Raw genomic sequence first — 25,135 nt, forward strand, 5'->3', positions numbered from 1 at the left:
CACATGCCGCGTCCTGAACAGGGCCTGGCAAAGGGCAAGAGCCAAGGAGCACTGTCCACTTAGCTATGATTTGCACCTTTTACTGTGTTCTCATCATCCTCTTCCCCAAGTCGTGGAGTGACTAAAATTAACACAGCAGCCTCAGCTGATGAGGTTTTAGGTGGGGTTAGTAATTAAGACAATTTATCTTCCATTTTCCCTCCAAGGCCATTTGTTCAACACGAGTAGAGAGGTTTTCAATGCATTTACAAATAAGGTAATTGAGTAATAAATTATCCCATTGATAGGAACAGCCAATATTGTTGAGAAAAATTGGCATTCTACCTTGTTACCAATAAAGCACATGTTGAATGGGCAATTTGGTTTAACTCCCTCCCCCCCTTTTTTTTCTCTGAAAGTACCATTCTTATACCTAACATGAGAATAACAAATTGGGTTAACTTTTAGAAAAACGATGACTTCAACTTCTCAGAGGTCAAAATCACCTGAGATACAAAGGCCCTTGTCAGACCAGGCTTTCTTCTGAATGTCTGAAATTAGAAACCTAAGCCACCTACAGCCATGCCTTGTCCCCTACCCCATCCACATTCCATCTTCAAAGGATTGGCTTGTTATCTAGTTTTAGCTTTTCCCTTTATCATTCATGACCACTGTCCTCCCACCTACTTTGTCTTTTGGATCTTTACCATTGTTTTGAAATGTTGAAACAGGAAAATCTAAGCCACTGTGCACTGGAAAACTTTCTCTGTCACCTGTTGGCTGTCATGTGTTAGCCTGGGACAAGCTAGGGGCAGCTGGTCTACAGTGGGGGTGGATTCCAAGATTGAGGTTGAGGTGGGCAGACTTGAGTCTCAATGCCATCAATAGAAGTCTCCATGATTAGATTAACCAATGCACACAGGACACAAGCAGTTTCAAGATGTAAGAGGACTAGGTCACAGGTATGGAGGACAGGAAGAAATGAGAAATCGTCTTCATATCTTTTATCACTAGTCAAGCTCTACCATAGAGTAACTTTGTCCTTAGATGGAGATTCATAGGACTTCCTACTGGAATTCTTTTTTTTTTTCCATGAGTGACAAAAGCTGAGGCCTAGTCTTTGAGAGAGAGTTCTTGGTGATGTTAGCTCCTTTAATGCATTTTCCTATTCATTACAGCTAGACATAGTGGCATTTGGCATACATAATACCCGTTTGTCCCCCAAACCCCCTGCCCAACCCATTTCAGCTATCTCAGGTCATCAGAGCCAATAAGCCAGACTCCGGAGAAAGACCTGTGACAGACCTCAAGAAGAGGCAGTCTCAGTCTCAGCTCCCCTTCCAAACATGCTTTCTGGTCCTGTGACATGCTAAGGTCTCTGCCACGAGCCTGGTTTTCTGATTTAGAGGAAGTCAAGCATGCGAGCCCCACCGCGCTAACTCCAGTGAACCCTCAGTGGTCCTGGAAATTGCTCTAGCCCCAGATATTTTATAGGCATATTTGTGTGATTGAAGAGACTACGGTTCCTACGGACAGTCATCCACAGACATCATGTCCCTACCTTCCTTGCTCAAGAGCTGAACTTGGATGATATAGTCTTGGAATCTTGCCCCTCCCTTCCTCCTCCATCCACCCCAGTTTCTATGAATCCAGTGGCTGTGTGTAGAATGCAGACCAAGTCGATTATTAAACCACCATGGCTCTGCACCCAAAGCTCTCCTTTCCCGGATGGAAATTAGAATTTGTTCTCTCTGAAGCCTGCCACACTCCTTATTTGGAGCTCTGAGCACTCAGCGTTAATTTGCAGCCATTTTATACAATCAGACCTTCTATACAAAGAAACGTGCTATAGTTAATAAGACTGGGATGGAAAAATAGGCCATGGCAGGGTAACTGAAGACTCACAGTGATTTTGCCACCAACGTTCTCCTATGTGTACATGCTGAATGTAGGCAATTAGTCTAGCTAACTCTCTTCCTATAGTCCCCTAGTGGAGCACATGGAGCACATGGGTGTTGGGGTGAGAGGGCCAAATCCTAACCTTGTCATTGAGACTGTCTACTCTTAGTCAAGTTACTTAATTCCTTTGAGTTTCAATTTCCCTTGCCTAATTGGGTTATTGAAAGAATCTATGAAATGACACTGATAGAGTATTTTCACAGTGGGATCAACTCACAGCAAGTCATTCATTTAATACCTCCACCTAACATGTATTGTGTGCTGGGATTCCAATGACCTGATTTGATCCTTCTGATGTTTCTGTGGATAAATGAAATGGTACAGGCAGCATTACGGCTGCTCTTTGGAGAAGAAGCCACGTGCCAGGGAGGAGAAGTGAGTTGGTTTCAAGGTTACACTGATTCTTAAGGACCAAGCTGAGGCTCAAATTCATGAACTCCACTCCCTATTCCAGTGCTCTTAATAGTCTGTCATGTTCTGTAGTCATGAAGTCAAACATGATATGTGTGTATGCTATATGTATATGTATGTATATATATATTATATCAAACAGAATGACATATATAGGGAAGGTATGTAAATTATGCATGCATTGATGGAGGTTCTAGAGCAATGCTTCTCAACCTGTGAGTCATGATCTCTTTGTGGGTCCAATGACCCTTCCCCAGGGGTCACCTATCAGATATCCTGCATATCAGATATTTACATTACAATTCATAAACAGTAGAAAGACTATAGTTATGAAGTAGCAAAGAAAATAATTTTATGTTGGGAGTCACCACAACAGGAGGACCTGTATTAAAGGGTGACAGCATCAGGAAGGTTGAGAACCACTGACTCTTCCCCATTAGTTTCTGGGAAACATTTAATTATGTACTTGGAATTCAAATGAAGCATCTGATATTCTGTGTTTTAGATACATGGTTTCCTTCCATCCTTCGGGGTAACCCATCAAAGTCATGGTGTTGACCCCTCTCTACTAAGAAAGAAAAGAGACTGTAGGAGGTTCCACCTTCCGTTTCAGATAATGGACTCAGTTCCAAAGTGCATACCCTGAAGTCTCTTTTCTCAATGTGTTCTCCGCATCTGTGGAGTTGGAAGACCAGCCTCCCACACCAATCATAAACAAGGAGGAGAGAGAGAGAGAGAGAGAGAGAGAGAGAGGGAGGACTCACAGCAGGATGTGTAGTTCCTCCAGCCAGTTACTGCGATCCCTTGAATCTGGCAAGTGCTGGCATAGTTTTGTAGCCAGCTGCAGGCTGTCTGCACTGCACCCCCATCGATACAGGAGTCAAACAGACAGTTTTTGTAGAAGAAGGTGGGATTGACTTTGCTGTGACACTTGGCAAAACCAGCATTCTGGTTGGGGATCAGGCTGCACAGCTGCTGTACTTTAGAGAAACCTTCAACTTTGGCACAGGATGGGCAGCGGTCCCCACAGCCTACTTGGCAGAAGGTATCCCTCTTCACCCAGCTCTGCCCAAACTCATTGATACTCAGTGCAAGCAATCCCATGGGCATCTCCAGGTCATCATCAGGGTTGCCATTATAGCGTCCACAAAGGCCGTAGGTGCTGTTCTGCATGCTCCGGGGGACAGTGATGGACAGGAAGGTTTTCCAGTCATACACAACCTTCAGACCAAAGTCAGTTTCCACTACCACATGAAAGCCGAATGAAAAGATGTTTATCTTCCCTTGTCCTAACTTCAGGGGCAAGTACAACCGTTCATTGTTGACCTGTAAGAGACAAACAGAACAAGAGAAAAGTCTAGTTAGCGTAAAGATTGCTCAGCCTTCCTAGTCATTAGGAAGGACACCTACCACAGGGAGCTTTCCCAGGTAAAACACGGGCTTTGTATGTAGCATTGTTTATGCCAGTCAATGTTATTATTAGGATTTTGAACAGACTTAAATGACTATCCTTTGTACACTAATATAGCTATTTATTTCAGTGCCTTCTGTTTATACAGCATTATTTTCCCCTAGGAGTTCAAATTGTTTTCTCTAAGGTAATGGGAGGATAATAAAAATTCAATTAACATTGAGAATAAAATACCAAAACCTAGAACTCCTGTGTTTCTATTTCTAACTCTACTGTGGATTTATTTTAGGTAAGCTCCAATTTATTAATTCCATTGGGATTTTTTTTGGAGGATGATTTCACCCTGCTTGGTTGCTCTGCTTGGTCTACCACTCATGACCCCTCAGGATCTCTCTCATCTTCACACCATGCTCCCATGTCACCTCTCCAATAAAGCAAGATTTTTCCTGAGTCTAAGGCCATAGCTCGTGGGATCACTCCCTTGCCTGGGCAAACACAGCATGTTATATTTATAATTCTCTTATGTTCTCCTCTACTTTGGGTCAAGATCAAACATGTGCACATCACCACTGAAGTGTATACATCACAACCTGCCTGTGTTACAACTGGTTATATGTACTTCTGCCTCACCTGCAAGATTATAAGCAACCTAAGGGCAAGAGCCATTATGTCCACCTTCTCCTTATGACCTCCTATATGCCCCACAGTTCGGTTTCCCAAACGAACTAAGCACACCATCCTGCTAATCATCTCCTATGATTCAAGTGTGGAAGACGTTTTTCTTGTCCTGACAAGGACCTTCATTTCCAGTCACTGTGGCTATGGTACAGTGATAATTCAGATGTCCTTGGTTCACACAAGGGCAACCCCTGGCCAATGAATGACCTAATCGGTGACTGACTCCACGATGTAGGTCGTGTTCAGAGTATCCAGCATCCGAGTATCTAAAGCCGCCAGTCTTTAGCTCTTCTCCCAGGCTTTCCCTCACTTTCTTAAGAAGCTCCATACTGGAGTTTGGTTCTAAGAGACCTTCCACAAGATACTGAGAAGGTACCCTTCCTTTATACTCATTCTCTAGGTCAGTTTTCACCCCTCGACACCCAGTTCCACTTTCTCTGCTTCTATGAACATTTATCTAGGCAGAATCCATTCATCTAATAAACATTAGCTTGGCAACAACTGTGTACCAAGCATAGTGCTAGGCTGGTGCAAGGGATGGGCCCTTTTCTCCAGCATATAGCAAGGCAAGGACTTGAACAGATAGGAGATCATTGATAAATGCAGTGATATAGGTACAGAGATACATGGGCCTCAGACTCAGCCCACAGAATCAGTGGGGCATATAGATGACAATACTCACATGGAGTCTTAAAGGGTGGATGAAGCACGGAGGAATGAGAGTGAAATAAGGGAATTCCAAGCAAAAGGAATAACCGAAGCAAAAGCCTAGACAAGATAAAGCATCTTAATAACAATGAAGATGATCGTACTGTAGTACTGATGGAACATCAAAAGCAACTTGGGAGTAGAGGATGAATCTGAAGACAGAGATGCTGGAAGACCGACAGTCAAGAATGGCCTCATTTTCATATCAAGAAGGGGCAGAGGCCATGACAGAAAGCCCTGCCCATGAAGATCAGGCTTTGGGTGAGGGGAAGTTATCTAAGATGTTAACAGGAGAATTTAAATAGAATAATGAGATCAGAAGTCAAATTACAAAATACACTATACATAAAACAACAATAAGAAATCCAGAAGAAGACCCACAGAGGAGTTTTGTTAGGAAGGAAGCAGGGAGAGGAGAGAGCTTGAGAAGGGATGGGCTTTGGTCTAGAGTAAGCATGTTTGTGGGTAGGAGGGAAAGACTATAGAAAGTGAAGGCTGAAGACAGGGGAGGAAGGAAAGAGGGCAGACAGGCCACAACCGTGGGGTTAGAAACAGTGGGAAGGACAGATGTCCACTCCGGGTTTGGGGAGAATGAATGGTGAGGCATTAAGAGACAGTATTCCTCAAGGATGGAGGGAGGAGAAAGAAAGGGTGGGACACAGCTCTTTTTCCAACAAGAAGCCTAAAGGTAGAAGCAGGTGGGCAAACAGATGCCAGCCCAGAAGATCACCAGGGAGGTAGGGCCCACCCTAAAGGCTCGCAGTCTTAGCTAATGAGTGCAACTTGCTCCTCTTGCACTCTGGGCTCTGTACTACGTGATGTCACACAAGAGACACCACTCCAGCAAGACAAAGTAATGGGATTAAACACTGCAAACGTCACTGGCAAACACTACTTTGAGAGAAAGTATGCCCTCTTACATGCTCCCTGTCTCTGTTGCCTTCTGAGTGCTACCTCTGTCATAGCCCACTGCCCTGACTCTCTCTGGGAATAAGGAGTGGGGGAATAGGGACCTCAGGGACAGGGGGGCAGGAGGAAGGCAGAGGTTGATATTGCAAAAGGGTTTGGTTGATGGAGATAAAGGTACATCAGAGGGTGAGTAGAAAACACAAAGATGTGTATGGGGATTGTACACATGTAAGACCCTCCATGTCCAAAAGGAACTGGATCTATCACCCCTGAAGATACCAACTCCCAGGATGTTCCAGGCCATTTTGTGAAATACTGGCATTCTATTTCCCTAGAACCTGCACACAGTGTCCACCAGCCATGTTCAACCACATGTGTCCCAAGATAGCTATGAGTACAGCCCAACGCAACATCATCAATGTACTTAAAGCTTCATGAGTTCTTTGGTTGTGTGTGTGTATGTGTGTGTGAAGTGTGTATGTGTGTTTGTGTAAGTCAGGTATTAGCTGTGCAGATGACCGTTTTATGGCAATATCAAAAAGATGGACAAACCTGCAAGAACACCATCAAGGAATCTGTGATAGTATGGTGCAGGTGCCATGTTAACCATGCTATACCACACAGTTAGGAAAGAATAGAAACAACCTGCACATATAGGCTTAACACGTAGGTTAAGCCTATGGATGTGAAAGCTGTGGCGGGAGCTGTGACTGGGTTGGAAATGAGGTCACGTGTTAGCGTTTCGGTGGCTTCAGCCTCACACCCCACACTCCTCGGCCCTACTGTCCAGGTCCTACTGATGCTTCCCTGACCTAGGTGCTCTCAACTCATTCTCTTTCCGGTGGATGGCTCCTTCAGGTTTGGATCTGGATCACCTCTTCCAAGAAGCCCTCCCTGAAGCCCTAAAGCAGACCAAGACAGCTTCTGTTCTGTCTTATGGCCCTTTGGGCAGAACATGCTTAATGTTAATGTTAATTAATGTTGAGCTTAATGTTAATTGCATGCTTAATAATTACACTGACATTAACTGCTAACAGGTCCATCTCTCCCATTAGACTCTTAGTTTCTTTCTTATAAGAGAAACATGTTTATTTTTACTGTTTTTATTTTTGATGCCATTGTGTAAAACACTCTTTGGCAGAGGAGATACTTCCTGTATAGCCATGAGGACCTGGATTCGAATCCCAAGAATCTATAGAAGGCTAAACACACTAGCACTTGTCCTTAATCCTCTCTTCCTGTGGGAAGGTGAGCAGCATAGTCAGGAGAATCTAGGGATGTGTCCAGGCCAGCTAGCCTGGTGAACTCAATGATGAATGAGAGACACTATCTCAAAAGAGGCAGAATTCCAGGACCAGCATCTAACATTGTCTATGACCTCCACATGCTTGCTGTGGAGTATATGTGTGTATTCTCAAAATCATGAATGCATGCACACACATAGATTGATTTTTTTTTTTTTTTAATTTTCAATTCTTAGTACCAAACAGCTTGTTGAACCAAACTTTACCAGAGTGAAGCCTGAAATCCTACTAAGAGCCTGAGTGGATCCAGAAACTGCCTTGGACAATGAAAGGTGTGGCTGTACTGGCACCTGGGCTTGTGGTGTGGGAGGGACCAATTGTATCTGGATCTGCCTGTGCCTGCCAGAGCCTGAGCTCTGTGGCTCACCCTCAGCACCCCGGCCTGGTCTACGGAGAGTTTGTTTAGTTCTAGCTTCATATGACCTTGTTGGTTTTCTCACTTTCTATGGCACAGTTAAGTGCACAAGAAGGTCAGAATCATAGAAGAATCTCATGTCCCAGGGAGTGACTTCTATGTTACCCTCCATTTCTACGAGCACCGGTGGTGACCTGGTGCCCTGGGCTATAGAGCTGGTTCTGCACTTTCTCTCACACTGTCATGATGACAGCTATTATTCTTCAGCTACAGTGACTAATAATAACATCATGGGAAAAACAAATGCAAATCACTGAATAAGCAGGTCCTTGTAATGTGTATTAATAATTCAGAGTAACTGCTAAGTCTATCCCATGGGTTCCCAAAGTAAAAAGCCTCCAGTATATCCTGAATTCGGCCTTCTTGTCAGGAGTCTGAAGACTGCCTTCTGTTCCCAGCATGGCACTTAGAAAGAAGGGTCCTGGCCAGGAGTCCTCATACCTCCTTTATCCTTGGTGCTCGTTTCTCTCTAGTTGCCCCTGTTGTGAGTGGCATTCTGTAGCCCAGAAAGATAGACTGAGGCCTTACCTAGTTACCTAGTGGTACCACTGGATGTAGCCTAAACTGGGAAACACAGTCTTTAAGAATATAACCAAGATGAAATGAGGTCATGGTAGATTAAGCAGATCCCTCCCCTCCCCATCCAAAGATGGCTGTCCTTAAAAAAAAAAAGAGAGAGATACGATACTGAGACCTGTATGGCTCTTATCCATGAGTGCATGTCATGAGATTGGGACAGGGCACATTCCTGGAAGGTGTGGTGACTGTGGGGCTTAGCCCAACAGTGGAAGGGAAGAAAAGGTAACATCCCCATAAGAATGGAAAATGATGACTTCCTTTGAAGGAGAGAGGAGGCATGAAGGGTTCATGGATATGCTGGCTAGTGAGGTTTTTGTTGGTTGGTTGGTTGGCTGGTTGGCTGGTTGGTTGGTTTGGTTTGGTTTTTTTTTCAATTTGACACAATCTAGGGTCATCTGGGAAGAAGGAACCTCAACTGGAAAAATGCCTCCATCAGATTGTGTGTAGGCAAGCCTGTTGGACTTTTTCTTCACTAATGACTGCTGTGGAAGGGCAGCCCCTGAGCTATGTATAAAGCAATCCAGTAAGCAGTGTCCCTCCAAGGCCTCCTCATCAGCTCCTGCCCTCACTCAGTTCTTCCCTCGGCTTTCTCTGGTGATGGACTGCAGCCTATAAGCCAGACAACCCTTTTCTCCCCCAAGTGGCTTTTGGTTACAGTGTTTATCACAAAAACAGAAAGAAAATGAAGACAACGAGAATTCAATGGTCTGTACAAATAACAAGGAAGAGTTTTTGAAAATCCCACCACAACCTGTGCAGTCTTATGTATCTATCCCTTCACCGCCGAGAGCATGCAAGACAAGGCAGAAGCAGGACATGCTGTGAAGTAGGTGGGCAATGCTTATCAGGACATAAATGCATTCTTAAGGGGAAAACAATCCAACAACCTTGAAAGGCAAAAGAAAGTGGAAGGGTAGTGAATATCAAAGAAATGATTACCTGCAAGAAAATTTACAAACCTAAGGACAGAAACGTATCAGATGAGGTGAAAGGAGAAAAGGACAACAGTGACGTAATACATGGACAAAGCGGATGATACCTTTGTTTTAACCTCTGAGGAAAATGTAACATGCAGGAGGTGTTAGAGAGTAGCTTCCGCTGCAGAGACATCTGCTAGAATGTTAATCTCAGGCCTGGGGAAGTGACTTAGTCAGTAAAATGTTTCTGCTCTAATTCCCAGAAGCTACATAAAAAGCCAGGCTTGGTGACACACACCCTGTAACCCCAGAACTGGGAGAAGGAGACAGGAAATCCAAGAGTCATGTTGGCAAGCTCATCTAGCCAATTAGTGTGCTCCAGGCTTAGGGAGAGATCCAGCTTCAACTGGAGCTGGAAAGTTAGCTCAATAGTTAAGAGCACCCGCTGCTCTTGCAGAGGACCCAGGTTCAATTCCCAGCACCCACATGGTAGCTCACAACTATCTATAACTTATATCAGGGGATCTGACCACTGTGCTCTCTTGGCTTCTGTGAGCACCAGGCACACGTGTGGGGCACATACACACATACATACATACACACATGCATACATACATATGTACATACATACAAGCAAAACACCCATATACTTTATATCAAATAAAAATGAAAAAATAACGAGCTGATCAATAGAGGAAGACACCTAATATTGACCTCTTGCTTATGCGCGCACACACACACAAACACATACACACACACACACACACACACACACACACACACACACACACGGAGAGGCATGGACACAGATACACACACACATATCTGCAAATGAAATTTTTTAAGGCAATGTAATGTGACTAAGAGCCAAGCCTGTGGTATATTCCTCACTAGCCTCATTGGCCCATTCAATGTCTCCAGTTGCTAAAGAAATGACCAGCCTCAGAAGGAAACCCACAGAAACCTTAAAAGAAAGGGATCACGATGTCACCTCATTCATTCACTTGACAAGTCTCACTGTGTATGGGGCAGAGTTCCTGTCCAGCCTGGGCCCCACACTGAGACTCTTTGTCAGAAACAAAACAAAAACATACCAACTAACAACAAAGTAAAACTGCTGCCTTAGATGGTAAGCGATTGTCTAATAACAGTAACAGGAAGGCAGTTCTAGCAACTGTGCCTTCCCTGTGTCCAAGCTATGCAGATCCCCATCGATAAGGGATAAGGGATAAGTGAGGAGGACACCTAAGCCAATTCTAGCCATTTAGCATAGTCCACTTTATTCCAACATGCAAAGAAGAAAGCCTATACAATGCAAAGATGTCTGTTGGGATGATGAGCATACCACAAACCCATGAGGCCCATGTCAGGAAGGGTCATCCCCTAAATCAGCCCCTCAGAGCCACTGGCTGGTTGGCTGGTGTTCAGCCTTGGGTTCAGATAAGACAGTGGAGCCAGGAGGGCTGCTCTGCCATGGAGGCTGCTGTCTACAGGTGGTTTGAGGTATTCATGGGACTTGTTGGCCCTACCGCTCCTGTGATTGTGGTTAAAGAAGACTCCGTGAATGAAAGGGTGGAAGGAGGGACCTGAGGCCCTGGTGAGTAAAGACAGTGTAGAGAGGGTCCAGGTGCTCCAAACATGACCAAGAGCAGCCGACAGGGGGAACGGAAGCCGTCAGGGCAGCCAGAGCTGGCAGATGCCATGTGGTTCTCAGAAGAGGAAATGGCAAATGAGGACACAAGTGTCACTGAGAGAATCACAAGCCTGTACCAGGCATGCAGTTTCTTACAGATAAATGACAGCCCTAGCAGACCACTGGACTGCCCAACGTCGCACAGCGTAGCCCACATTAGATCTTTCCTCTGGATGATGCAACCTGCTATGCTCTAAGGTGGACTGTTCATGCTGCCTCTACTCTCACTTTGGTGCCCATGATTTGGGCAATTCTTTCCTCTCTGAAGTTCAGTTTTTTGATCGGTAAGAAAAAGCAACAGAAATCCCCCCAAGGCCTCTCTCTAATCACAGGCTATGATTGCCTTTGGATTCTGTACCACCATGGCTCAGCAGCACCCAGCTGGCCTGGAGCGCTGCCTCCATAGGTGCTGAATCCATTCTGGAGTTTGGCCTTTGACTACTCACCAGCACAGTGTGCTTGTAAGCCCGGTGAATCACAATGTTGAAGCCAAACACGATCACATCCACCTGCTTCACCCACAAGGCTAGAGATGGGTCCCGGTCCTCGTTCTTGGCTGTTACAATGAACTTGGGGAAAGAGTCTGAGATTGATCTGCTTCCCGTGGTGCAGAGGATAAGAGGGCAACTGGTCTGGAAGTCAAAGGGGTAGCCATCAAAGGTGAGGTAGTGGCCATAGCCAGAGATGATACAGGATGCATCGGTACGGGGCTGGCAGTAGTATAAGCCGCTCTCTTCCATGCAGTATTCGTCATCCTGGCAGGGAACGGTCTCACAGTGGACACTGTTGTCTGTGCCATTGCAGTAGCAGAAGATCTGGCAGTCCTGGTCTACCCAGAAGGTCTCATTGGTGGCAAGTTGATGTCCCTCAAAGTTGCAACCACACTCGCTCCGAGTCACACACTGGCTACCCAGCAGGGCGTAGCCTTCATCACATTGGCATCCCTCAGAGCAGCTATCCACACAGATGGGGCCCAGAGTCAGGGTCTCACAGGTCTCGGTACACGTCATGCATTCCTCAAAATGGCTGTTCTCCGGGCACTCTAGAGCTGAGGGTGGTCAAAGAGGAGACAAGTTTGAGAAGTGAACAGAGGGAGAGACAGAAGTGGCGGGGGGCGCACACACGTGCGCGTCTGTGTGACTGCACATGTGTGTGCAGTAACACGTGGGTTCACATTTATGTAGGACAACAAGCTCAGTGAAGCCATATGATTGGGTACTGTCATCCTCACTGGCATGACCGAGGGTCAGGGACCACTTACAGGCTCCATTGTGTCCTTGATCTTTTGTGCAGAAGATTCGTTTTCTATGAACCAGTACCGAGCACCTGCTACATGTGGGCTCCCTCTTAGGCCCTTTTGTGTGTCTCATCTCAACCACCTGAGTTTAGACAAGTCATTTTATCAGTATTCTATAGGTGACGATATGGGAGACCAATGATGTTACTTATCTACCTAATAATGAGGCAGGGCTCAAACAGATGTCTTGTGTATACTACAAAAGATGTGTGTGATGTGCTACAAAAACCCTTCCTTTGTGGTCATAGAAACCTGAGGATGATACTCTCTTAGTTCTGGCTTGTGAATATCTCTGAACTTCAGGTTCTCCATTGTCATCGTCATCATTGACAATAGCCATATTTATCTGGTAGGATTGTTTGGAGGATTAATAATTTAATATGCTGAGTGCATAGCAGAATGTTAATAAATGCATGCCCCCATCACCTCTTTGGGCCATCTTTATTTTTAACAGATTGCACTGGTCCAATGTCTTTCTCTTTGTCTTTTATTTCTCTGCATCTGGCACCCTGTGATCTCCTTCACCTCCTTACATTGCTCTGTATGTAGTGATCCCCTGCCTCTCCTCACACTTTCCTCTGCCTAGATATCCCCCTACAAAGCCAAGTCTTGTGATTCTTTCACACTTCTATCCAAACCACACTTTGCCCCAGAAGCCTTCCTTGTTGGATCATGTCTCTGTCATAGAAGAGTATGTGCAGCTCTCTGCGAGGTTGTGTGTAAGCAACCCACTTCACCCCATGCCTTGGCTGATGACAATGTGACAGGAGCAGAGACAGAATCCAAGAGCACAGAAGAATTCTGCCTACAAGTCTGTGGGTTCTAAAGATCTGCAAAGGTTCCCCCCTCCCGCCGCCTCCTCCTCTAGGAAAACAAGATCCTACTCAAAGAACTTTCTTTGCCTCCCAGCTACACCATCCTTCCTTTGCAGTGCCTTACAATCCAAGGACGTGAAGGACACTACAGAGAAATAAATTGCATGAACATAATAGCTCTGCCCACGAGGACCAACTCGATCGTTCTGTGCTGTGGACTGAAAGCCAATCTTTTCTTTTCCTCTAGGCTAAAGGACTCTCTCCCTTTCTGTTGACTACAATACCATACGGCTTTGGAGTTGAAGGCTGGTTCAACACTGATTATATATGTCTGGATAGAGAGATTTTCACACTTGTCTCTAAATTATGAATGCTATAGCACTGACTGCAGGTTTATGGGGAAAGCAAATAACATGACTTATTTAAATGGCTGTTGCTTATGACTTACTGTGTTGTCTGGATTTGTCTGAAAGTCTGGAACATAAAGACGTGGAGCAATAAAACTTTCCCCTGCTCCTGAAATCATTCTGGGAAATTACTTAATTGGGGAGCCGGCTCTGCCAACAAGAGGACTGGTTAAAAATGTCCAAACACAGATAGCGCGATTGTCTCTTTCCAAGCTCAAACAAGCTGCTTCTTGTTTGTAGCTGTCGCTTCCTCCATTTTTTAGGACCTGGTCATAATATGCCCTTGCTACTCCGACAGCTGACTGATCATGTGTGCACACTTTGGTTAATCTCAACAGAGCAAAAGGAACAGACAACCCAGAGGGTGGGCCTGGTATAAGCATGGCCTCTTCCCAATGTAGCCATGCTCCATGTGGGCACCTCTGCCGGAACCCTCCTTTAAATGGCATTTTCACGAGCTGCCTCTACTCCACTAGCCTGAATGAGGCTTGGAGTGTCTTTCTCAGGAGTCCTCACATCCAGGAAGATGGGGAACTGTTCCAGGCCAGGCTAGACTGAGTGCCACCAAAATGTGCCCTGCATAGCACAAAACAACCCATAAGCATTCCCTGCCAGGCAGAGGCCAGTTGTCTAAAAGGATGACCTGGCAGAAGAAGATCTGAGGCGAGGGAATTTGGCAACTCCACACTACGTGTGAAATTCAACCAGAAAGCTGGTGAGAGCTGGGTCAGAAGCTCTGTTAGAGAGGCCAGAAAAGGAGGTGGGGGGAGAGCAGATCACAGGGAAGAGGCTTTGGGGAAGTATTTCAAGAAACCACTAGTAGGACAGTCAATAGGAACAGAGTAGCTCTCCCGCTGAAGGTGACTTTGTGAAGAGTTCAGCTTCTGGACTCATGGCATCTGCTGCTAGTTCTTCTGAAGGAAGCTGAGGCTCCTCAGGAACATAGCTACCCTCTCTTAAGTTGACAGCCACCAGGCTAGCTACATACTCATCGGATTTCAGAAGTTCATAAATCAGAGGTTTAAAGGTGTGTGTGTGTGTGTGTGTGTGTGTGTGTGTGTGTGTGTGTGTGTTTTGTTGTTGTTGTTGTTGTTGTTGTTGTTTAACTCTGCCAAAAGAGTCTATAGCAAAACAAAAATATCCCCAAGAGCACTGGGTAACTGGCTCCTCCATGTTGGTCTCTCTAATACCCCTCACCAGAAGGGAGTGGAGCTTCTTGATGTAAGGGCTGAATGCCACCCAGGAAGGAGAGAATTCAGAGATAAATGTGAGCCTCCTATTTGATCAGAAAGTAAGAAAGGATGTAACTCAGTTTAGAGGTTCCCATGGGCCAAACATGGAACAATTTTAACACCAGAAATGCCTTTTAAATATGAAATATAAGGACTTAAAAAATTAGAATCCATGTCTATATTGAGGTGAGGTGAGGCAGACAAGAGGTATGAGTGGATAGCTGAATGAACTGAGAGGCGGGTGGGAGAGATGGGGCGGCTCTTGCCTACAATGGGATGGTGATCCTGCCAGGTAATGCAGGGATGACAGGGCTGGACCTGAAAGCTGTGGGTCGGTAATCACAGTGCAAAAGACAACACAAACCAGACGAGACCTTAGGTGCTGAACCGGGACAGAGATTCTGATGGACAGCAGCATGGGTGCATGTCAAAAAAACTCCCTACATTTGCTTTTTTGGTTGTAAGAGAAAAACACCCAGGGCATCTACAAAGGGGACGTTCCACCCACACCTCGGCCTGGACATCAGCTTGCTCCTCATCCACAAGGGGGCAGGCTTGACAGAGCCTTAGTCTGCATGTGGAGCCTGTGCAGGAAGTTGACTGGGGTGCACACCTGAGGCTCACCATGAGGGACAGACACCGAGTCTACATAAGGAGCCATTCTATTTTAAAGGGCAAAGAACACTAAGGGACTGTTCCAGTCAGATCAGAGGGCACTAAAGAAACACGCATTAACGTCTGAACCTAGAGTAGATCTGTGCAGAGGGAACAAGCATAAAAGGTACTACTGAGTCGGATGACAAAATTGGATTGTGGAGGTTAGCTCTATCTGCATTAATTTTCCTAAAGTATTTAACTGCACTATGTTACATAAGCAAATGTCCTTAGTCTTGGGAAATAGCTACTGTAACTAGTGAAGAGGGGCGACTGGTTGGCATCTCAAATGTTCCCCAAAGGTTAAAGGTCTGGTCTCCAGCACGTCTTTGGGGAATTAGGGGTATGCCTCGAAATGGATAGTGGAATCCTAGTCCCTCCTCCCCTCCTATTCACATAATGAACAGGTTTTCTTCCCTGCCTGCACCCCACCATGCTGTGCTCTTACCCACAGGCCCAGGAGCCATAGGGGTAAGCAACCCTTGAGCCAAAACCTGGGCCAAAAATAATGCTTCTCTCTTGTAAGCTGGTCACCATTAGGTACTTTGTCACAGTCACAGAAGGATGATGAAAGGGTCATGCAAAGTACTCTCAGATGGGGAGGTGGGTGTAGGGAGAGGAAGCAAAAGGGATAGACTATGTATAACAAGTTTAACCTGGGTAATGACTACAGAGGAATGCTCACAATTTCTGTGTAACTTTGAAACTGTTTCAAAATCTTTTTTTTTTTAAATTATCAAACTAAGGGTGGGTTGTGGCAGAGAGATACACAGACCCAGAAGTTGAAATCTTTGTGGTTTAGGTTTTGGTTCAGAACAAGTTTTTAGTGGGATAGAGTGATGTTTAGAAGTCCTGGTCAGGCCTCCCTCCCTCTCCTTCATGGTTCCACCCTCTCTGCCCCTCCTTTCCCCTTCTGCTGCTTCTGATAAGCGGGTGTTGGGTATCTTGTCTGTTCAGGAGTTGGTCTAATGACTACTAGTATCACCGCTGCCCTGCTGAGAGAGATCTCACACTCTGGGGACAAAATGAAGAGCCTCGTACACGGGCCTGTCTTAATAGCCGTTCTCATGCTTGCCCCAGGACAGATGCTAATCTCCAACACCCTGGAAAGTTCCTGGCTGATTGTGCCCTGTCAAAATGAATGGGACTCTTCTTTCCCCATGGGGAGGTACCCACAAAACCATCACAAAGGTTTCTGATCCTTTAACCTGGTGTTTGTGCTTTCTGTAGATAAAAACCACCAGTCAATGGGATGGCTAGCTTCTCTACCATGAAAAGATGTTGTATGTTTAGAAACGAAAAGAAGGGACTTGGAAGGTGGCTCAGTTGATAAAGTACCTGCCACACAGATGTAAAGGCCTCAGTTCAGATCCCAGCATCCATATGAAAGGTGCCTATAACCCCAGCACTGGGAGACAGATGGATGCCTAGAACTCTCTGCTCAAATAGTCTAGCCAGTCAGCGAGCTTTAGATTCAGTAAGAGACACTGTCTCAAAAGATAAGTCTGGAGGGGCTGGAGAGATGGCTCACCAATTAAAAGCCTGCATTGCTCTTGCAGAGGACCCGAGTCTGGTTCTGGTTCCCAGTGTATACATACACACACACACACACACACACACACACACACACACACACACACTGAGATGAAAATCAAGATGAGAAACAGTCTAGTTTGGGGTAATGGGACCAAAGACAAGTCGTCAGACTCCCGTTGAGCTCAGCCCCACTAAGAAGAGGTCCTGACTAGAAAACCATAGTAGAGCATGCATCCCCAGCCCTAGCCTCCCCGTGGTGCAGCCCTAACTTACGGCAGAAATCATAGGTCCTCCAGGGGCCCACCTCCACATCCGCATTCTTGCAAGCACTGGCATAACGGGCCACAGAATCACACAGCTCTGACTCGTTGCCTCCGCTCTGGCACAGGCGGAAGAGGCAGGTGCGGTAGTAGGCAGTGACGTTGACGACGCCATGGCACTCCAGGAAGGAGCTGTTGGAGGGGTCGTTGATGATACCGCACCGGGAGCGGCCCCGGTAGAACTTGAGCAGCTCAGAGTCATTGTTGCAGGCCTTCAGCAGGTCCCCACACTCGCCGTTACAGATTTCCTCAAATGTGGTCCAGCTCTCCAAGAACACTGCCAGGTTGTCGGTGCATTTGCCATTGGGAAGGCAGAACTCGTCACTGGCATTGGCGTTGAAGAAGCCACACAGGCCCCCGGTACAGTTGAAGTACACGGTGGACAGCCGGATGTACAACAGGCCCACGTCAGAGTACTGGACTGTCACCACGCCCTTGGACTCCACAGTCGTGCTGTTTTTGTTTCGATGAATCTCCAGCCTCCCCGAAGGATGGAAAAAGGGTAATTCCACATCTTGACCATTTAGCTGGAAAATCAAAAGCACTGGCATCAGTGGCAGAGACCTACGGAAAACCCAGTGCTTCTGAGGCTGGGAAAAGGCTGGCTCTGTGCCAGGGCCAGCTCCTTGAAAATACCAAGGAGCTGATGGCATACAGAAACTGCACACAGGCACCAACTGTTTATTCACAAGCTTGTTTCTTTCTTTTGAAAGCCCCGTTTTCACATTATTTTAGTGTGTCCCGGCTAGTCCCACACAAACACACTGAGTGAGCTGTCTTGAGGGGCTGTGCTCCTCCTTCTGCCAGTCTCCCTTCAGGCACCGTTTCCCAGACAGAGCCCTTCCTTCACACCTTCCTGGCTCCTCCTTCTGCCATCAAACTTTAATTTGCTGTGTCCCAGGCCCTTGGGGAACCTTGAGGAGAGCTAATGTCCAGTGTCCATCTACCTCTCTCTCTCCTTTACTAGATTAATCTCTGTCAATTTACTAACAGGCCAAGAACACAGCCTTTTCCTTCTGTGGGTTGAATGATGGTGATGGTGTTTTCCAAATGCCACTCGATTCACATTAGACAGACAGAAGGGAGAATCCTTTCCTGGCACCGCCTCATCTCTGCCAAGTCAGCTGTGGGACCCTCACTTAGCCCCTCGGCACCTTCTATGGAATCAATCGTTGCTCTAAGCGACCCTCAAGATTCCTTCCAGAATTAATGAGCCTGGACGCCTGATCATGAGTAAACTAGCCCATGTCAGAGGGATAGAAGGCAGCATGGCAGGTACCCCTACATTGCGCCATGAACTTCCTGATTACAGCATGAACAACATAAATGACAGTCGCCATCCTACTTGCCCTTACATCTCCCTTTGAAGCTGTGTGTCCTTGCAGGAAGTGTCTTAACCTTTCTGTGCCTTGGCTTTCACAGCTACATGATAAAGGTGATGCTACAGCCCACTTCTTGAGAAAGGCTCCGGATAGTGCTTGGCACGTAGCCATTTATGAGAACTTGCTCTTACGAAGAGTGAGTTTCACTCTCTCTAATTCAGAAAATTGCAACCTCGGCTCCTTTTCTCCTCCTCCTAGAGTCTCATTTTGGGTCAATCATTAAAGAAAAAAAAAGGGCCACCGTTTGAGATCCATGTCCATTTTTTTTTTAGAATCAACTCCTCACAGCCAGAGGAAGAAAGCCAAGCCAGATGAAAAGGGCAAGTTCCGTCACTCCATCCGAAGACCCTCGAAGGAAGCAAGGAAATCTTACCTTGACTTCCAAAGCCCCAACTCCTCCTATCTTGACCTCTTGTTCAGCCACGAGGATCCGAAGACCCCGGAGCCAAGCAGGCCCTGCATCAGGCTTCTTCTTGTTGATGTCAATTTCCAAGTACTCAGGACGCTCGGGGCAGGTCTTGAGCAGCGTGTACGAGAACTCGGAGGGGAATGCGTAGGCGGCCCCATCAAAGGTGTGCAGCACCTGGTTCTGGCTGAGCAGGCACACCGTCTCCCGCTTGGGGAAGCAGCCCTGGTAGCCGTCCTCCACAGCACACACCTCCCCGCTGCGGCAGGTCTTATTGAAGCAGTAGACGTCCCCTCCCTCTTCGCATAAGCACTGCACCGTGCAGTTGGCCGTGGCCCAGAAGAACTCGCCCATGCTGTAGTAGTGGCCGTCGAAGTCACAGCCGCACTTGTGCAGCGGGACGCACTGGCTGGTGCTCAGGACGAAGCCCTCGTTGCACTCACAACCTTCCGTGCACGGCGTGGCACAGTTCTGAGAGGCCGTCAGGTCCGAGCAGGTGTCAGGGCAACTACTGGTGCATACAGAGTAATGGCTGAAGCTTGGGCACCGCACGGTGGACGCTGGTGCGGAGAAAGGAAGACAGCTCAGTCACGGGTGGGTAGATTCGAATCCAGCCAGCACAGGGGCTGGGGGAAAATAAAAGTGCTCCTCCCGTATCATTCGGGCCCCAGCGTGAAGGTCACGTGGCCACTTACTGGAGAAGAGACTGGAGGGGGCACCTGTAAGTACTGACACCATTGCTTTCTCTAGATGTTGGGGCTGGGAGCGTTTACCTGAACTTGAACTCACTGAAATTCACTTCCAGGTTGTCTTGTCTTTACTCGATTAGCCCTACTCCTCAACTGAGAGTTATTACTTAGTGATCCACAGTCATGAACATGTTTTCAAATCCTCCACCAAGGGCATAGGAAATTCCTTGATTTTAAAGAGCATGGCCCATTCTTAGAAGGAAATAAAAGTTTCAGAAGAAACGAAAATTGCACCCGTTAGAGGAGCAATTTGAAGACATGAAATTTCAAACAAGAAGGCACTTAAAATACCTGAGTGTGACCGAGGCAGACTGTGGAAATGAATTCCTGGGACATTAAAAATGAGAAAGAAGCTGAGAGAGTGGCAGAGACTGTGTGCCTGTTCCTCCGGGAGGCTGGCTGGGAGCTAGCTGCCTTCCCATGGCCCTCTGTGCCTTAGAAGCTTGCTTCTCTTTATTTCAGAGTGTTCACATCTACATAAATGTTTGAGTTTAGTTGAATCTAGCAGGAGTAAGCCTAGTAAACCATTAAATATAATTCATTCCAATAAAAGACACACACACACACACAGAGACAGAGGGAGACAGAGAGAGAGAGAAAGAGAGAAAGGTACAAGAGGAAAACCGCTAGGAAAGTATACAACCATTATTCATAAAAATGTAGTTGGGCAATTTGGATGCTCTTGGATTATATAAGGCTCAAAGAGAAGCCATATTCAACTTGAACATGAATTATGAGATGGCTGCTCTGGGTATAATAGAGGCTGGTCAGTCAGTCACACGGCAAGAAAGATACACTGTCTCCTGCTAGTGTGACCAAAGTGCTGAGATTTGAATCTGACACATGATGATTTATGGGAATCCAACCCACTCTTGTGGAGGGGAGCTCCCTCTGGCCTTGGAATTCAGATAAACTTTTAAATCTCACCTCCACAGACTCTCAAAGGCATAGGCAGTAACTGTCTATTTACTCCTGTGAAGGGAACCAAGGACCAGAAAGGAGACAAGTTATTATTGTGCTTCTACAGAAGAAGAAAAAGGGAGATTTAAAGAGGATAATGGAGTAGAAAGAAACAGACAACTAAACAGTGTGGGGAAAATGTCATCCAATAGCCAATCGCAGAAGACCCTGGATTCTCCCACCCACTCAGGCCGTCTCCTCACAACTCCTGGCTAGAAAAGGGCTTCCTCATTGATAGTCTGTATTCCCTGTCCACAGCCCTTTCTCTGAACAGCAGAGGTGATGCTGCAGAACAAATGGCACAAACCATGAAGGTTCCAGAGGTGGGGACTAAAGCAAAGGAACTAAAGAAGTCTCCACATAGGAGGGAAGCCACTCCCCTGGGCAGGTCTGTCCCCTGGGCCAGCATCTATACTTCCTGGGTCATCTAAGGGCTGCCATCCCGAACATGTGGTTTCCTCTACTTATGTATTTTCTGTTATTCGTTTCCTGTTTCTAGATGCCTTATGTTCATCCATGGCATTTTGTCTCCTGGTTCTGACATTGGGAGGGGTAGAGATCTCTTCACAGTTCACTCTGTATGATTCGTGATATTTCAACACTACCCTCACTCTTGGACCATGGGTCTGGAGGAGGCCTGACATCCTATCCCTAGCCCTGGCATGAGAGACACCTTTCGTAGGATGGCATGCCAGCTTACCACACCCAGTTTGGGTTCTCCAGTCTCCGATTGGGATGCCCAGGGCTTGGCACACCAAGGCGTAGGCCTGAATGGCCTGGCAGAGGAGTGTGCCGTTGTCCCTCACGCTGCACAGGTCGTACACACAGCTGTGCACAAAAGCCGTGGCATCCACGACAGCGCCACACTCCCACAGGGGACCGTCCGTCTTGTTGAGGAAGCCGCAGTAGTCAGAGCCAAAGTAGAGGGCTTCCGTGGCAGCATCGCACTGAGTACAATTGTCCACACAGCCAGAGCCACACTTCCAGTCGGCATGGTAGACACGCCAGCTCTCTCCTAGGTCCAGCACCGACATGGCGGGCCTTCCATCTGGGCGGAGGAAGTCATCCAGTGGGTTTTTATTGTAGTTCCCACACAGCCCGCAGGTGGAGTTTATGTAAGAGCCTGGGATGGAAATGGAGGCGTAGTGCTGGCCATCAAACGTCACTAAGAGCCCAAAATCTGTTTCCACAGCAGTAGACATGCCACTCTGGTAGATTTTCACCGCCCCCAACTCTAAGGTGACGGGCAAAGAAGTCACTAGGTCATTAACCTGCCAACAGTAACAGTAAAAGGCAGGTGAGCAGGTGGCCACGCAGGTGCTCCAGCACAGGTTGGCAAGGGACAGCAGAGCAACTGTTTAGGAGAGAATGGTCACCCCATGTTTCCAGGCTTCCATCGGCTTACCTCTTACTGTGGCTAAAGTCCGGGGTAAACACTTAGGTAATGGTGGGCTGTGGGCCAGACAGCACTAGGCATTTGTGCTCAATAACTCTGACAGTTCTAGTGCCATTGTGCATGCCTCTGGGGACTGGCTGGCACCATTCTAGCCTGGCTCTAGTTTGATTTCAAGCTTTCGACTGAGAACTGGATCACCTCAATTTCCCTTTTTATTTCTCTGAAGATCCACTAAGTCATGTCTTCCATGACCCCCTCTCTGCCCTTTGTACCCACTGACCCTCCTGCCAGAGGACACATGGTTGTACCAACTTTGGTATGCTGTTGACCTTGGAATCCACCCTTGGGCCTTACTCTAAAGGTGTTGGACTGTAACTACCTTAATTCTGAACTACATCATCCAATCACTCAACACCAGTAAATCTGAATACTTGCTAAGTCCCAAGCACTATGCCAGGATCTAAGGATAGGGTTAAAAAAGTAATTCACCCTTGTTCTTCAAGGGGCTCTCAGCCTCCTGAAGAAGAGGAAACACAAACAGATATTTATAGTTGTCAGTTTTAAATAGGAATCAACAGGTGCAATGGGAGAACCGAGTGAACACTTAGCCCCGCCTCAGGGACTCATACAAGGTTTTTAGAGGCAGTTAAATCTGACTTGAGTTGGTAAAGATAAACTCAAGTTGCCAAAGAAAGGCACCCTGGGGTGGGTGTTGAGCAGAGAATTCCTGGACAAAAGAATAAAGGCAAGAGATTAGAGGTAACTGGGTGTGATGAGGGCAGTCATAGGATAGTCAGGACTGCAGAGAGAGCCAGGAGCCAGGGATAAAGATGTAGACACAAGCCAAGCCCTGGGGCTTCTCTGGTGTCAAGCAATGTTCCATGAACTGAGTGTTACCAACAAGCGAATTGGTCAGGATTCCCTTCCTTGTGGAACCTAGAGTTTACCTAGCAAGACTATGCATGATGTGTGACTGAGGATTATAGACCCCAGTGTTCAGAAAGAAGGCTCGTAACTGTTAAGTGAATGATGACAGCACAGCTCCATGGGAAGGTGACCTCTGAGAGAGAGCCATGAACTGTGGGACTACAAAGAGGGATCAACAAAGAGGTGGGGGTGTTTCTGGGTGCTGTAGATATCAGGGTCTCTATGTGGCTGAGCAAGAGAGGGCAGTGGTAGCTGCTATCAGGCAGGGTAAGAGCCAGAACAAGACAGGGCTTTGGCTTTAGCAAAGTGTTGAGCCAAGAGGTATTTAAAGCAAAGCATCCACAGGATCTGACTTCCACTTTGAAAGAACCCCTCTTGCTCCCACACTGAAAACAGACCTTGAAGGGCCTTTAAGCCTTGTTAAAAAACAAGACAACACAAAAAGAGCTGAACTCAATAGGGAGAGAGTCCTCCGAAGATTTGTAAACAAAGAAATAACACAGGCAGATTTGTATCTCAGGAAGCTCATCCCCACCAGGGCTGGCAGGAAATACTTGCTGAACTAAGTCAAGATGAGAAGCAAGGAACCCAGACAGACAGCTGCTGCCAGGGCCCAAGAGAAGCTAGGGGTAAAAGCTAAAACCAGACTCAAAGTGGGAGGGACAAGCTGTGCGGCCCACTCAGTTTTTCCTCACAGTCTCTCCTGTGGTTGAATAAAAACTGGGGGACATCTAGAGAACAGGAACAGGTGGCTTGAAATGCTTCTAACAGAGTCGAGTTTGTCTTCACACCGTGCTCAGCTTGTGAAGATGCTCATGTTCAAGAGCTGGGGTGGAATGGTTAGTCCTGCCAGAGTGCTCAGTGCACTTGACTTTAAACACACACCAACTTTCCAGGCTGACCTAGACTCATACTCGTGTCCGGCATCCAGAAGAACAGGATTTGCCCCTTCCACGTGGTCATCACATTCTGAGTTGGAAATGATACTGCTCTCAAGGTTTGCTGACTGTATGTGTTCTCTGAGACTGAAAGCTGACCCTCAACAGAATTACCCTTAATGGTCTACTCACAGTGATGTAGGCTTTGACTACTAGTCTGTGCCTCAAAACTCTGATGCCTTCTGCTTAGTTTCAAAGCCACTACGTTTATTTTTTAGGTATTTGTCATAGCAGCACCCCACTCCTGGTACCAGTGTTCTGTCTTACTTGACTTGCAATGAAATATTTACAAATCACAGAATATTCAAGAAGCTGGAAAATCCAAGATAGGAATGCCAACAGATCAGTGCTTGTAAATGCCAGTTTTCTGGTTCAAGGTTGTGCATTTGCATGATAGTAAAGGCAAATTAGCTTTTTATGGCCTTCTGTAGGGCACTAACCATATTCATGAGGGTTCTTACCTCATCACTTAATTACTTCCCCCACATTCTGTATTCTAACAGGAGAATGTATAAATAGAACATCAGCTTATGAATGAGGAGGGCATAAACCTTCTGACTGTAGCAATGGTAGAAGCCTGAACAGCCTGAGAAAGAATCCTGCAGTTCAAAATGGAAAGAGCCAAGGAGTTGGGTCATTTGCTTCTTTATCCAGGTAGGGTTAAGCCAACAGGAGCGCAGAAAGCCATTCCGTAAGGAAGGTCAGCCTGCCAGAGTACTGAACAATTACCCCTGTCCGTGTTGAGGTGGGGAAAAGTAAATCTTCTCCAAGTTTGGTATAATTTCAGATTCTAAGCACATTGATTGCTGGGTGCTTCCTTTCCTCTCAGCTAAGTTCCAGCTCCTAGTAAGGAGACAAATTCACCTATGTCTCAGGAGAAGCCACCAGTCTCTGGATTTTGCTAGAGTCCTTGCACCCCCGAGCCCCACAGGGTTTCCAATCTTTGTTCTCATTCCATTTGAGAATGACATCACTACAGTTGCCCACAAGTTACATTTGGAGAGCTTTGCTCAGGGCATGAGAACACATGGCATTTTCTTTACACAGTTTAGTCACCATGTTTATGCCCCCTAAGGCTTAAAGCAGGACCTCCTAGAGAACACTAACCTTGACCCAAGATTTATTGGTTCATTCCTACCTTTAATTCCCTAGC

The 25,135-nt window shown here is 46.6% G+C and overlaps 1 protein-coding gene across 1 annotated transcript in view; it reads right to left on the reverse strand.

Annotated features, from left to right (window-relative positions):
- Nucleotides 1-25,135, reverse strand: part of LOC110559822 (tubulin-specific chaperone cofactor E-like protein) — a 173,465-nt gene that overhangs the window by 26,549 nt on the left and 121,781 nt on the right. Inside the window, exons 14-18 of the mRNA XM_060372127.1 lie at nucleotides 21,422-21,992; nucleotides 18,980-19,572; nucleotides 17,178-17,751; nucleotides 11,410-12,011; nucleotides 3,114-3,675 (exon numbers count right to left, since the gene is read on the reverse strand). Coding sequence (XP_060228110.1) covers nucleotides 3,114-3,675; nucleotides 11,410-12,011; nucleotides 17,178-17,751; nucleotides 18,980-19,572; nucleotides 21,422-21,992 — 2,902 coding nt within the window. The remainder of the gene's footprint in view (nucleotides 1-3,113; nucleotides 3,676-11,409; nucleotides 12,012-17,177; nucleotides 17,752-18,979; nucleotides 19,573-21,421; nucleotides 21,993-25,135) is intronic.

Source organism: Meriones unguiculatus, chromosome 1 (assembly GCF_030254825.1).
Source record: "Meriones unguiculatus strain TT.TT164.6M chromosome 1, Bangor_MerUng_6.1, whole genome shotgun sequence".
In the NCBI taxonomy this organism is placed as follows: domain Eukaryota; kingdom Metazoa; phylum Chordata; class Mammalia; order Rodentia; family Muridae; genus Meriones; species Meriones unguiculatus.